The sequence below is a fragment of the Suricata suricatta genome, chromosome 14 (assembly GCF_006229205.1).
Source record: "Suricata suricatta isolate VVHF042 chromosome 14, meerkat_22Aug2017_6uvM2_HiC, whole genome shotgun sequence".
In the NCBI taxonomy this organism is placed as follows: domain Eukaryota; kingdom Metazoa; phylum Chordata; class Mammalia; order Carnivora; family Herpestidae; genus Suricata; species Suricata suricatta.
The window spans coordinates 35,834,702-35,847,925 of record NC_043713.1 but is presented as its reverse complement, the minus strand read 5'-3'; the positions used below and the strand labels follow the sequence as shown (position 1 = coordinate 35,847,925).

The 13,224-nt window shown below is 38.0% G+C and overlaps 1 protein-coding gene across 3 annotated transcripts in view; it reads right to left on the bottom strand.

The window, feature by feature from the left end:
• The window catches only part of RPRD1A (regulation of nuclear pre-mRNA domain containing 1A), a 65,866-nt gene extending 53,766 nt beyond the window's left edge, over nucleotides 1-12,100 (bottom strand). For all 3 annotated transcript variants that reach the window (XR_003902460.1, XM_029921967.1, XM_029921968.1), the window contains exon 1: nucleotides 11,796-12,100. Coding sequence is in view for 2 of the 3 variants with exons in the window: in XM_029921967.1 (XP_029777827.1) it covers nucleotides 11,796-11,946 (151 nt within the window). In the remaining variant the exon portion in view is untranslated. The remainder of the gene's footprint in view (nucleotides 1-11,795) is intronic.
• Nucleotides 12,101-13,224: the final 1,124 nt, after the last annotated feature.

Genomic DNA, 13,224 nt, shown 5'->3' with positions numbered 1-13,224 from the left:
CAATGATGAGCAGAAATTAGGACCATGGTACATGGCAAGTGGAAATGTAAGATGCTGCAACTGCCATGGAAAACAGTATAGTGGTTCCTCAAACAATTAAACGTAGAATTATCATTATGACCCAGCAATTCCACTTCTGGCTACATACTTACTAAAAAGAAATGAAGTAATTCAAACAGATATTTATACACCCATTGTTCATAACAGCATTATACACAATAGCCACCAGGTGGAAGCAACTCTACTGTCATCAACAGATGAACAAATAAAATACAGCATATACATACCATGGAAAACTATTCAGCCCAAAAAAGTTTAGAAAGTATGACATATGCTACAATATGGATGAACAATGAGAATATGCTAAGTTCAATAAGCCAGAACACACACACACACACACACATAAACACAAAACAAATCACAAGTTCTTCACTTACGTGACAATAGTCAGAGTATAGAAGACAGAGTATAGACAGAGTATAGAAGGGTGGTTGCCAGGGGCTGTAAGAGGAGAGAACCGGGAGTTATTTTTTAATGGGTCTGGAGTTTCAGTTTGGGAAAATGAAAAAAGGTCTGGAATGGATGGTGATGCCAGTTGTAAAACAATGTCAAAGTACATAATGCCACTGAACTGTACATTTTCTTAAAAAATGGTTAAAATGGTAAATGTAGGGGTGCCTGGGTGGCTCAGTCAGTTGGGCGGCCAACTTCGGCTCAGGTCATGGTTCATGAGTTCGAGCCCCGCATCAGGCTCTGTGCTGACAGCTCAGAGCCTGGAGCCTGGAGCCTGCTTCAGATTCTGTGTCTTCCTCTCTCTCTGCCCCTCCCCCACTAGGGCTCTGTGTCTTTCTCTCTCAAAAATAAAATAAACATTAAAAAAATTTTTTAAACATTAAATTTTATGTTACATATACTTTACTACAATAAAGAAATGTGCATGTGTGTCCACACACAGTCATGCACTCAAGGGTCAAGATATAACAAAATGAGTAATGTGCTTCGCTTTGATAAGCAGTCAGGAAAGTGGTATTTTTTTTTAGCTGTGAATGTGATGTGAAACGTACAATAAATTTTAGTAGAGTGGTCCCTCTGCCTTGATTAATATTTAGGCACTACCTATTTTCACCCACACCTGCTTTTTACACTATCACAGCAAATGTCAACATAGCCAAAAGAGGGGAAATATCTTAGAACCATTATGAAAAGAATTCTCATCTTGTGGACTCATACATTCCCTAAAAAGAATTCCCTTTAAGAACCACTACTCGGGGCGCCTGGGTGGCTCAGTCGGTTAAGCCTCTGACTTCGGCTCAGGTCAGATCTCACGTTCGTGGGTTCAAGCCCCGCATCAGGCTCTGTGCTAACAGCTCAGAGCCTGGAGCCTGCTTCCAGTTCTGTGTCTCCTTCTCTCTCTGCCCCTCCCCTTCTCATGCTCTGTCTCTCTCTGTATCAAAAATAAATTTAAAAAAAATTTAAAAAAAAAATAAGAACCACTACTCTAAGGACTGACAAGTAAGGGAAAAGCAGAACAGTATGACAGACTGAAAATGCTGGAAAATCTCCAAGCCTTTCTCAATACCGTAAATGTTCATAACTGGAATTCATTATCTGTATTAAAATACTGGAAGTGCCTAAATCAGGCACTATCTTTAAAAGAAACTGTTTAAAAACAAAACATTCTTTAATACTCCTTCCAAGCTCTAAAAATCTCAAATTCTACATACTTTTCAACATTCATTCAGTAACTCATCACGTATTTACTGACTACTTCGTGCTAGATGCTGAGGCAACAAATTGGCTCAGTCCTCCAGTAATAAGAAACTCAGCACAGAACCATTAAAATACAATATGGTAAGTACTTTAAGACAGTAGCAAGTACTTGATGTCAGAGTTAGAAGACCCAACAAATTTGAACAGAAGACCATTGACATGGGAGTTTGGAGAGAAGAAAAAGAATGAAGATAAATGAACAGTCCTAAGGGTTCTGGGGCACACCATCAATACAACAAACATATACATTACAGGAATCCCAGAAGAGAGGAGGGAGCATAAAGAATATCTGAAGAAACAACGGACAAAAATGTCCCCAAATCTAGGAAAGACATAAATCTACAAATCCAAGGATCTCAATGAACTCTAAGTAGGATAAACTCAAAGAGACCCACATTGAGACACATAATCAAACTTTAAGACAAACAATTTTGAAAACAGCAAGAAATGACTCACTTTTGTGTACAAAGGAGACTCAGTATGATTGAGTAATAAGGACAGCCAACTTACCAGAAACTACAGAGGCTAAAAGATGCCATGTTTAAAAAAATGCTGAAAGATATCTGGCAAAACTATCAGTACTCAAAGAGAAAATAAGACATATTAACCTAAACAAAAGCTGAAGGATTTTATCACTAGTAGATCTGTCCTACAAGAAATGCTAAAGAGACTCCTGCAGGCTGAAATGAAAGGATGTTAGATAGTAACTAGAAGCATATAATAAAGATCATCAGTAAAGGTAACTAGATAACTAAATATAAAAGCCAGTATGAACTGATGTTTTGATCTGTAAGCCTCTTTTTGTTTCCTATATGACTTAAAAGACAAATATATAAAACAGTAATTTTAAATCTTTTCATGGGCACACAACTTATAAAGATATAACTTGTGACAGTAATAACATAAAAGGAGGAGACAGCTGTATAGGAGTAGTTTTTGTATGCTATTGAAGATAAGTTAGTATCAATTCAAACTAGACGATAGGAAATTAACTGGAATTTTTATTCCCAAAAAACCTCACCCCCAATAAAGGATTAGGGACTATAGATGTATAATTAAGTCTTCCTGGAGACTAAGGGAAGCTGAAGAGAGGAGTAGACACCAGAGCCTGGATGCTAGGAGACAGAGTAGAAGTAGAAGAGGAGTATATAAAAGCACAAAGACACATAAAAATGGAAGGTGTTTATATGACCTTTTTTTTGAGGAGAAATTATGTAACAAAATTAGCCACGTTAAAGTGTCTAATTCAGCAGCAGTTAGTGCATTCACAAAGTTCCATAACCATCACCTACACGGTATTTAGTTCCAAAACATTTTTGTCATGCTCCCAGGCGACCTCAGACCCATTAAACAGTCATCCAGTCTCCATTCCTCCCCTCCCCCAGCTCCTGACAACCATTTAATATCTCTCTGGATTTATCTACACGGAATATTTCATATGAATAGAATCATAAAATGTTACCTTTTGTGTCTGGTTTCTTTCACTTCACATGTTTTTGCAGTTTATTCACATTGTGGCAGAATTAGCTTTTCTTTCCTTTTTATTTAACTGCTGAACATTACTCTATGGCATTAATTCCATTTCACCACATAAATTGATTCATCCATTGATGGACATTCAGGTTGTTCCACCTTTTGGGTACTATGAATAGTACTGCTATAAGCATTCTTGTAAAATATTATGTTTGAATCCTTGAATATTTCAACTCTTTTGAACATATACCTAAAGTGGAACTACTGGGTCATATGGTAATTCTATGTTAACATTAGTAAGGAGGACAAGTGGATGGGTGAAGAGGCTAAACACAAGGAAATTAGATGGGAGGCTACTGCAAGGTGTTAGTGAGAGATGAAGATGTGGGCAGTAGAGACAGTGCTAAAATAGCAACAAAGTAGATGAAGGTGAGGCACGCATGGCCAGGAGATACAAAGCCAAACTTAAAAGTTCTGAGCTTAGGCAACTGGTGGACAGTAATATCTTTCACTAAAACAGGAAAGCCAAAGAGCACCAGTAGGATGAGAGTGGGTAACAATGACATAAATGGTTGCTTTATGCAAGGTTAGTCTGTAGTGCTCAAGAAATACATTCAGTAACAACACTGAAACGGGAGGAAAAATAAAAAGGGATCACTAAGAGTCATCAGCACATTGATGGTAGAAAGTACACTTAACACCTAAAACACCAAATTAGAAACACATAAAATAAAATTATTTTTAGTCATTAAGAATTTCTATGTGCTGTAACTACATGCTAATTATAGCACATAGAAATTCTTAAATCAACTACTTTTTTAAAAATTCTCAAACAGTGACTTACTTGGATTAAATCCACCATTCGTATCTATAGTCGACAGTATTACTAATTAAATGCTAGTAAATCCAGATAAAGTTGCTATATTGCTGAGGGTTCTCCAGAAAAACATAACCAATAAAATGTGTGTATATATACGTGTAAAGAGATAATATTTATTAAAAGGACGTAGTTTATAAGATTATGGACACTGACAAGTCCCAAGACCTGCAGTGAGCAAGCTGGAGACCCATGAGAGCTGACGGTGTGGTTCCATCCCGAAAGCAGCTCCAGACCCAGGAAGAGTCCATGTTTCAGTTTGAGTCCAAAGGCAAGAACGAAAGGTCAGGCAGGAAGGGTTCCTTCTTACTCACAGGATGGTCAGCATTTTTGTTCTATTCATGCCTCCAACTGATGGAGGTCAACAGACATTAGAGGGCAATCTGCTTTACTCAGTCTACACATTCAGATGTTAATTTCCAGAAATTACTGCACAAACATACTGTATGGCCCAACATCTCAAGGCCCAGTCATCATGGCACATAAAATTAACCATCATTAAGTGCTATTCAAGGTAATACATCATGATACTCTAAGAAAACTGAATTTTCTGATCAGCAAAAATATGGTCCTTGACTACCCAAATAAATTTCATTTATTTTAAAAAATAATATATAAAACAGAATACAGTACACATTACGATTTGTGCAAATACTAATGAAATGAAGACTGCTGAAGAGATAAGGATTTTAAGTCACACTCCTGAAGATGTTCCTTGGATGTTCCAAAGCATGCCAGCACAAAAATCAACCAAGGCAAGCCATTTTCTCAGCTTACAAAAAAACATTTTTTTCAGTTTTAAGTCTCTTTCCAAAATGTGGCTTAATCCTTTGACATACCCTTCTATTAGTCTGTGCTAGAATTAAACAAGATACTGCTGGCACAAAGTTATTTTAACTGTGCCCTGCACAACAGTCTTTACAAACCTTTATAAAATATCAAGAACTGACATCTAAATAAGTTTCAGAACCACTTATTTAAAGAATTATAATAAATACATTTAGAGTAAGACTGCATGGTTCTCAACCTAAGATGATGTGCCATTAAAAAGATGTGAATTCTCTTTAAGCTAATGTATAAACTGAAATGTAGCTCCCAAAACACCAAAATGGTCTCCCCCGTAAATGACAAGTTGATTCTAGAGTTAAAAGATCAATTTGCAGGGGGCAGAGTAGGAAAGGAGTGGGTGGGGAGATGTCTTACCAGATATGAAAACAAAGAACAGGATAGTGGTACATAAGTAGACACACAAATGAAACAGAAGGAATAGTTTAGAAATATGCCAAATACATATAAAAACTTAATTTATGATAAAAGACATATCAAATAAGTGGAGATAAAAATGAACTTAAAAGAAAATGGTGCAATACACTAATGCCTAACCATTTCTATCATGGTCTCTTAAGTTTGCAAACACCATTAAGAAAAAAACTAGAATATTTAGTAATATAATATTTATAAATATTATGATTAAAAAACAGATCCATCTTAAACATTCATCAATAAAGAAACAGTTATAAATTTTGGTGCATCCAAAAAACAGAATACAATGCAGTAATTTTTTTTAATGAGGTAACACCATTTTTACACATATGTAACAATATGAAAGATACATTAAAAGGAAAAAACAAGGAAAAAATATATATGACTATATATACATAGAAAATTCTGAAAAAATAAATTGTTAAATTGATTTTAGCTGGGGAAAATCTGTGGGTAAAGGAGAAGAATAATGGAAGGAGTCTTAACCCTCTTTGTAAGCTTTTTTCCCCTTTTGAATTTTACATTGTGCATGTTACTACTAAGATATATCTGCTCTGTAATACACCAGCAAAGTCCAAGCACCTAATGTAAGCACAGTAAAGTTTTCACTTAATTTCTCAGTTATTAAAGAAAGGACTAAGGAAAAACTATAAAAGAAGATTATAGGTACCTAATAGCAGCCACGAGGTATGCTACAGAACCAAAAATGACAAAAAACCTAGATGACAACAAGGTAACTAAATAATTCATCATTATAACCCTCTTAATGCATTTTATATGCATAAAATTTTTAAATATCTTAGGGGTGCATGGGGGGCTCAGTCAGTTAAGTGTTCAACTCTTGATTTCAGCTCAGGTCATGATCTCACAGTTTGTGAGATCAAGTCCCGAGTCTTTCTCTTAAAATAAACAAACATTAAAATATGTATCTTAGGGGTGCCGGGTAGCTCAGTCAGTTACTTCAGCTCAGGTCATGATCTCAATGTGCACAGGTTCAAGCCCCGTGTCAGGCTCTGTGCTGACAGCTCAGAGTCTGGAGCCTGCTTGATTCTGTGTCTCCTCCCTCTGCCCCTCCCCCACTCAGGCTCTGTCTCTCTCTCTCTCTCTCAAAAATAAAATACCTATATATCTATATAGATATCTTAAATCACTTAAATTTCTTTGTAAACATAAAACATTAGAAATTTACAATGTTTACTTTATTATCCTACTTCATTCTAGAAAGGAATCATGAACTGAAATGTTGTATTTACAATATCAAGTAACATTTATTCTACATAAAACCACAAACAATTAAAGCAACAGTAAAAATTGTCCATATATTTTGTATAGTTCCTTGTAAATTCTACTCATATTTCAAATCTCAAGTCAAAGAAGCTTTCCCTGACTACCTGGCTTACCAGTTACATTTTTCCTTTGTATCACAGTGGAGTTACTAATTTAGTAGAGTCCATTTCCCTGACTAATACGTAAGCTCCATGAAGAGAGCTATGTGTCTCTTACCTGCTGCATCCTCCTTATTTGGAAACAGAGCAGAAGCTCCCTTAATAGGTATTTAGGGAATAAGGGAAACCAACAGAATAACTTACTGATAATTTCAAATGAAAAATTATTTCATCCAAAAACACACCCGAAAACTATGGATTATCATACTATATTTCCTTAATCTAGAAGCACACCTTTTTTTATCAGAAATTTATGGGTAATTTGCTTAAACAAAATTTTGCCACAGCAAAAATATCAAATGAACAATTTCTTTAAAAAGCAATGTCACAGGAAAAATAACCTAAAAAAATAAGACAAAGGGGAAATTTCATAAATTCTGTTAAAGTTCACACTGAGGACAGGAATTAATATTTTGGAAGGAACAGGTCTGCCTAAGGAAGCAATGTCTGCTTTCAGCAATGATGTGTCCTAGCCTCTTGATCCAACTACCAATTTACAGGATTAGTTCTCAGGATATGGACTGTGGATCCCTGGGGATTCCCAAGATGTTTTCATGGGGTCTATGAAGTCAGAACTATTTTCACAATAATAACAAGACATTATTTACTCTTTTTTTCTTTGACATTATTTGCCTTTTTCAGCCTAGTTCTCTTACATGTGTAGTGTATTTCAGAGGTCATGTGATATACAATATGGCAAGAGTAAATGCAAAGGCAGACATTAGGATCCAGCTGATTTCAATTAAGACTGATATAAAGATTTGCAAAAATGTAAGTCACTCCAACCCTTAATATTTTTAGGAGGTTGTTATCTTTTACTAAATGTTATTTTACATTAACATGAAATCAATTTGGGGCCTCTGGGTGGCTTGGTTGGTTAAGCGTCCAACTTTAGCTCAGGTCATAATCTCGCAGTTCATGAGTTGGGTTCTGTGCTAACAGCTCAGAGCCTGGAGCCTGCCTGGGATGCGCGCGCGCGCGCGCGTGTGTGTGTGTGTGTGTGTGTGTGTGTGTGTGTGTGTGTGTGTGTCTCTCTCTCTCTCTCTCTCTCTCTCTCTCTCTCTCTCTCTCTCTGCTCCTCCCCTCCCCCTCCTCAAAATTAAACAAACATTAAAAAAAATGTAAAAATGGGCAAAGATCTGAACAAACATTTCTCCAAAGACAACATACAAATAGCCATGAGCACATGTAAACACACTCAATATCCTTAGCCATCATGGAAATGCATAAGAAAACCACAATCATACACACTTTATACCCAACAGGTTGGCTATAAAAAAAGACAGGTAAAACAAGTGTTGGCAGAGATGTAGAAAAATTGGATCCTCATACATTTCTGGTAGGAGTGTATGAAGCAGTCACTGTGGAAAAGTCTGGCAGTTCTTCAGAAGGTTAAACAGAGTTTCTGTATGACCTAGCAACTATATCGACAGGTATGTATTCAAAAAATATGAAAACACATCCACACAAAAATCTGTAAGCAAATGGTCATAGTAATATTATTCATAATAGCAAAAAGTGGAAATAACCAAAATCTTATCAACTGATGAATGGATAATTCCTTATAATGGATTATTATTTGGCCATAAAAAGGAATGAAAAATGCTACAACACAGATGAGCTTGGAAAATGTTATACTAATCACAGGAGATCAATCACAAAAGATGACATGTTGTATACTTCCATTAAGTGAAATACTAATAGGCAAATCTATAGAGACAAAGTAAATAACGGTGGCCTGAGGCTGGGGAAAGTGGAGGGCTTGGGGGGATAAAGGCTAAATAAAAGGCACAGGGTTTCTTTTTGGGCGATGAAAATGTTCTAAAATTGATTGTGGTGGTGGTCTCACAACTTTATGAAACACTAAGAACCACTGAACTGTACACTTTAAATGAGTGAATTGTATGACATGCCAATTGTATCTCAATAAAGCTGTTACAAAACAAAATCCTTGCTTACATTTTTTGGTTACATTCTATCACATTTCTCAGGGAAAACATGGCTACCTTGTAATCTTTATAAAGGCCTTGGAATATATACCTCCAAACAGAAATTCTCTTTTTGGCCCCACCCCAGAAAGGAAATCTTCATAACTGAATAATTACCATGTGTGACATTACCATTTTATCTACTGATTCTTATATTTTGAACAGTAATTTTTCCTACTAATGTTACATTTATCTTCTTTAAACACTTCAAGAAACCTAAAGAATGCCAAGCATAATACAAAATGTTTTACTGTTTTTATTTATTGACTTCTTTATTTCAAATTTGACCAATTCCTTTTATAAATATTTATTTTGTAGAGATTATGTGAGGATTCACAATATCACAGTAAGATGGCTAAAACAATGCTGATATTCAGGTCAACTACTCTCATTATCATTATACTACAGGCCATGGAGAATGCTAAAGTCAATGAGGGGCCCAGGGATGGCTTAGTCAGTCAAGAGTCTGACTTCCGGCTCAGGTCATGATTTCCCACTTTGTGAGTTCAAGCCCTGCATCCAGCAGACATCCCTGCTGACAGCTCAGAGCCTGGAGAAGGCTTTGAAATCTGTGTCTCCCTCTCTCTCTGCCCCTCCCCAAATTGTGCGCATGCGCTTTCTCTATCTCTCAAAAATAAACACAACCCCAAAAAAAGTTGATGAGCAAAACACTGCAAAGCTGGGGGAACATAAAGGCTCTGCCCTAGAAAGGTACAGTCATGTCAAGGAAAGGAAGCTTCTGGCAGATAACCCGAGACCAAACAAAACTGCAGCAGCAGCGTGATCACCACCACCACCACCACCACCATCATCATCATCACCCAACACCACTCTCCTCCTACAGTATCTATTTATATGCCTTTAATGTTTTTCTAATTATGAAGCATTTAAAAGTATGGAAATAACCGCAAATCCAGTTAATAGCACATCTTATCATTTTCCTACATGTATCAGATGTTTAAAAAAATATATGAAGTATAAGATAACAGATCCATTTTCACTTCCTCTCTCCCTTAGGGTAGCCACTATCTTGCAATGTGATGTTCATCATTACCACGCCTGTTTTTCTAACTGTAACTACAGGTATCTGTGAACGAAGCAGAGTACTGTTTTTGCATGTTTTCAAACTTCACCTAAGGGCATACTGTTCTGCACCTTGTTTTCTTGACTCAACATTTTGATTGTTTGTTTTTGTTTTTTTAATTCAGTGATGTTGTTTCATGGAGCTCTCATCCACTCATGAAAACTGCTGGTCAGTATTATATTCCATGAACATTTCAATATATTTGTCCATAGTCTAACTAATGAGAGGTTTCAGCTGTTTCTAATTTTGTTACTAAGAAGCTACAATAAACATAATTTCTTGATCACAGGCATTAGTTTCTAAAATACATTCCTAGAAGGAGAACTGCTATGTCAAAGGATATATACCTTCAACCTCATTAGGAAGTCAAGGAGTTTATCTCCTTTTTACACTTCAACCAGCAGTGTAGGAAAGTTCCTGTTCCTCATCTTCACCAATTCTTGCAAACTGATCAGTAAGTTTAAAGTATCATTTATTGGCTTTTCAGGTTTCCACTCATGTGAACACCTTTAATAGTACTGCCGTTTTTCAATTGATTTGTGGTAGTTCTTAAAATAGTCTGGGTACCAATCCTTTATTGATTATACGTGTTTCTAATACTTTCTTCTATCCCCAAAAAAGTATAAGCCTATTGCTTATTTTGAAATCTAGTGTAAGAGCAAAGGCAACTACTTCCTTCTCAAAGTTCAGCTATTTTCCAGACCTTTGTATCTATGTTTCTCAAACCTTTCTGGCCACTCACCTAAGATGAATTCCTCCCTGAGCACCAATACACATACACACATATGAACTGAAAAATTCGGCTCTAAGGTCCATTTCTCCTAAGCAAAGGACAGTTCGTTTCCATTCCCTAAAGCCAATGCCACATTCTGGCTCTCATATTAATACATCACATCATACAGCTTTCATATGGATCAAGCACCCATTTTGATTAATAATGGCTGTTAAAATCTCTAATTAATAAATACCCATCGTATCGATGCACGAGAATGTCTGAAGCAATAACGAAAAGTGCACATTCTTGAATGAATAAAGAATTACGGTGCAAACCCAGACCCTAAGCAAATGAATTTTTTTCTTTTTAGTCTCACTGACATACAATCAATTCTTACAGATAAGGTTGCTCTGCAGAAGTGAAATGATTCTGAATATTTCACGAGAGCAGACTACTGCTCAAAAAAGTTAACTTCATTTACAGGACTCATGTTTTGCAACACAAACACGCTGCCCTCAAAGTATATAATCATAGAGCAAGAAAAGACTTTAGGTCACGCAATGTAACTCCCTTATTTTCAGGAGAGGCAACCGCAATCCAGAAATTAATAAATTCGCCGAATGCTAGTCCTCTAAAATCTACAAATTCAGGGTTCCTTCATTGCATCAGGCATGGAGGAAATTTTAGATTCACCAATTCTAAAATTCGGACACCTCTATTAATTTTTCAAGACTGAGTTGATGTGTTAGAGAAATGATGGAATTAACTCCCATCCGCATACCAATCTTCTCCTTTCCACTCTCCTACCTTTTCTCACCTTTCCCCTCCATTATAACCTACAGAATGAAAAAAATACCCGACTGCCTGCATTTCTGGCCCTAATTAGAGGCAGGGTCCTGAGCTCCTGCTTACTGCCTCTGTGTTAAACCAGAAGGGGTTCTGTTTTGTTCTGTTTTAATCCTTCATTCCTTATGCAACAATACCTACTCACCGCAGGTTCTGCGGAAAGCGCAGCGCACACGGCTCCGCCAAGCCGGCGGGCCACCGCCGCCAGGAAGCCGGGCACGCAGGGCAGGGCGGTGCCGGGCAGCGGGGAGCTGGGGTCGCTGGGGAAGTGGGGCTCGCGGGGAGAGGGGTCCCGGCGGCACCAGGGAACGGGCCGGGTGGCGAGGCGACTCACCTTTACGCAGCTCCCGCTCCCACACAGTAACGATGGGCCGGGAGTGCTTGCGGTGGTGGATGAGCCACAGGGACAAGGTTTGCACGCTCTGCTGCGAGTTGCTCAACTCCGACAGCTTCTTCTCCAGCGCCGCCTCAGAGAAGGCTGACATCCCTCCGACACCGAGTTCACGCCGTCCCACGCGGTGGGGCTGAGGGGAGGAGAGTTTCGCCGCCCGCGCCGCGGCCTCGCCCCCTCACCCCACCCTTCCCCACGCCCTCACCGCGGCTGCCGCCACATCCAAGACCGGCCGCAAACCAGCAAGATGGCGTCCAGCCGGCAGTGACGTCACAGCGACCCACGCCCCGCCCTCGGAAGAGGCGAGGCCAAGTGGCGGGACCCCTAAGCGGAAGGGAGGGGTCAAAGCTAGCGCAAGGGAGGCACGTGGTGGTGTGCAGCTTGGGTCGCGGCCTGGAAAGGAGTGGGGTTTGCTATCAGTGCTATGGAAATCACATGCTTGCCCAAGGGGCTGTATGCTAGTTTTTTCTCCTGTCTCACTAACCCTAAAGAGATGGGACATTCACAACAGATAAATGGCTGAAAATTGTAATCCTGAATATTACAGAGTACATGCAGCAGTTCAAAAGAGTAATAAATCCAGTGGTGGATCAGAGGGTTATTTTTTTAAGTTCCAGAGGGAAAAATACAGTACATTCGTTTATTTCTTAATATAAAAAATGTATATTTTATATGAATTCATAAGTATGTAAATGTATGGCAAAAAGTCTGGAAGAATTCACACTACAGTAATAGTGATGTCAAAGAGAGGATCAAAATCAGAGCCCTTAAGCTATGTTTCTATTGTTTTCATTTTTTACAAGAATGGTTTCACGTATTCCTTATAAAATTAAATATTAATTTCAGAAATCCCATAATCTAGCATTTTGACATGACAATGACATGATGTGTGACAAATCCATATGTTTTGACATAGTACTATGATAGTTCATAAAAGAAACAGATACTGTCACATTCTAAATATTATACAAACTTCAAGAAAGATTCATAAAAAAACCACAGGAATTCTTATCTTTTGAAAAGCAGTGTTCAAGAACTTTCTTTGGACCAAGTGGACATCAAATATGTTTTTTGTTTGCTTGATCATGTTATGCCCAAGATTTCAATATCATCCCCCAAAACCAGAGACGCCAGGGAGACCGAGTCACGCATGCAAAAGCAAAGGGCATTTATTATTACGGGCTTATAAACTCGGGCTCACAGACTTCACCAATGCAGTGGATCCATGCTGAGAGCCCCGAACAAAGGCGGGTAGGGCCTGTATGGGTTTGGGAAGGGGGAGTTACAGGAAATTGTGACACAGATACAGGGGTCCAATCATTATCGCATAACATCATTGGCAGTAACTTTAACCATGCACATTGTCCAGAGT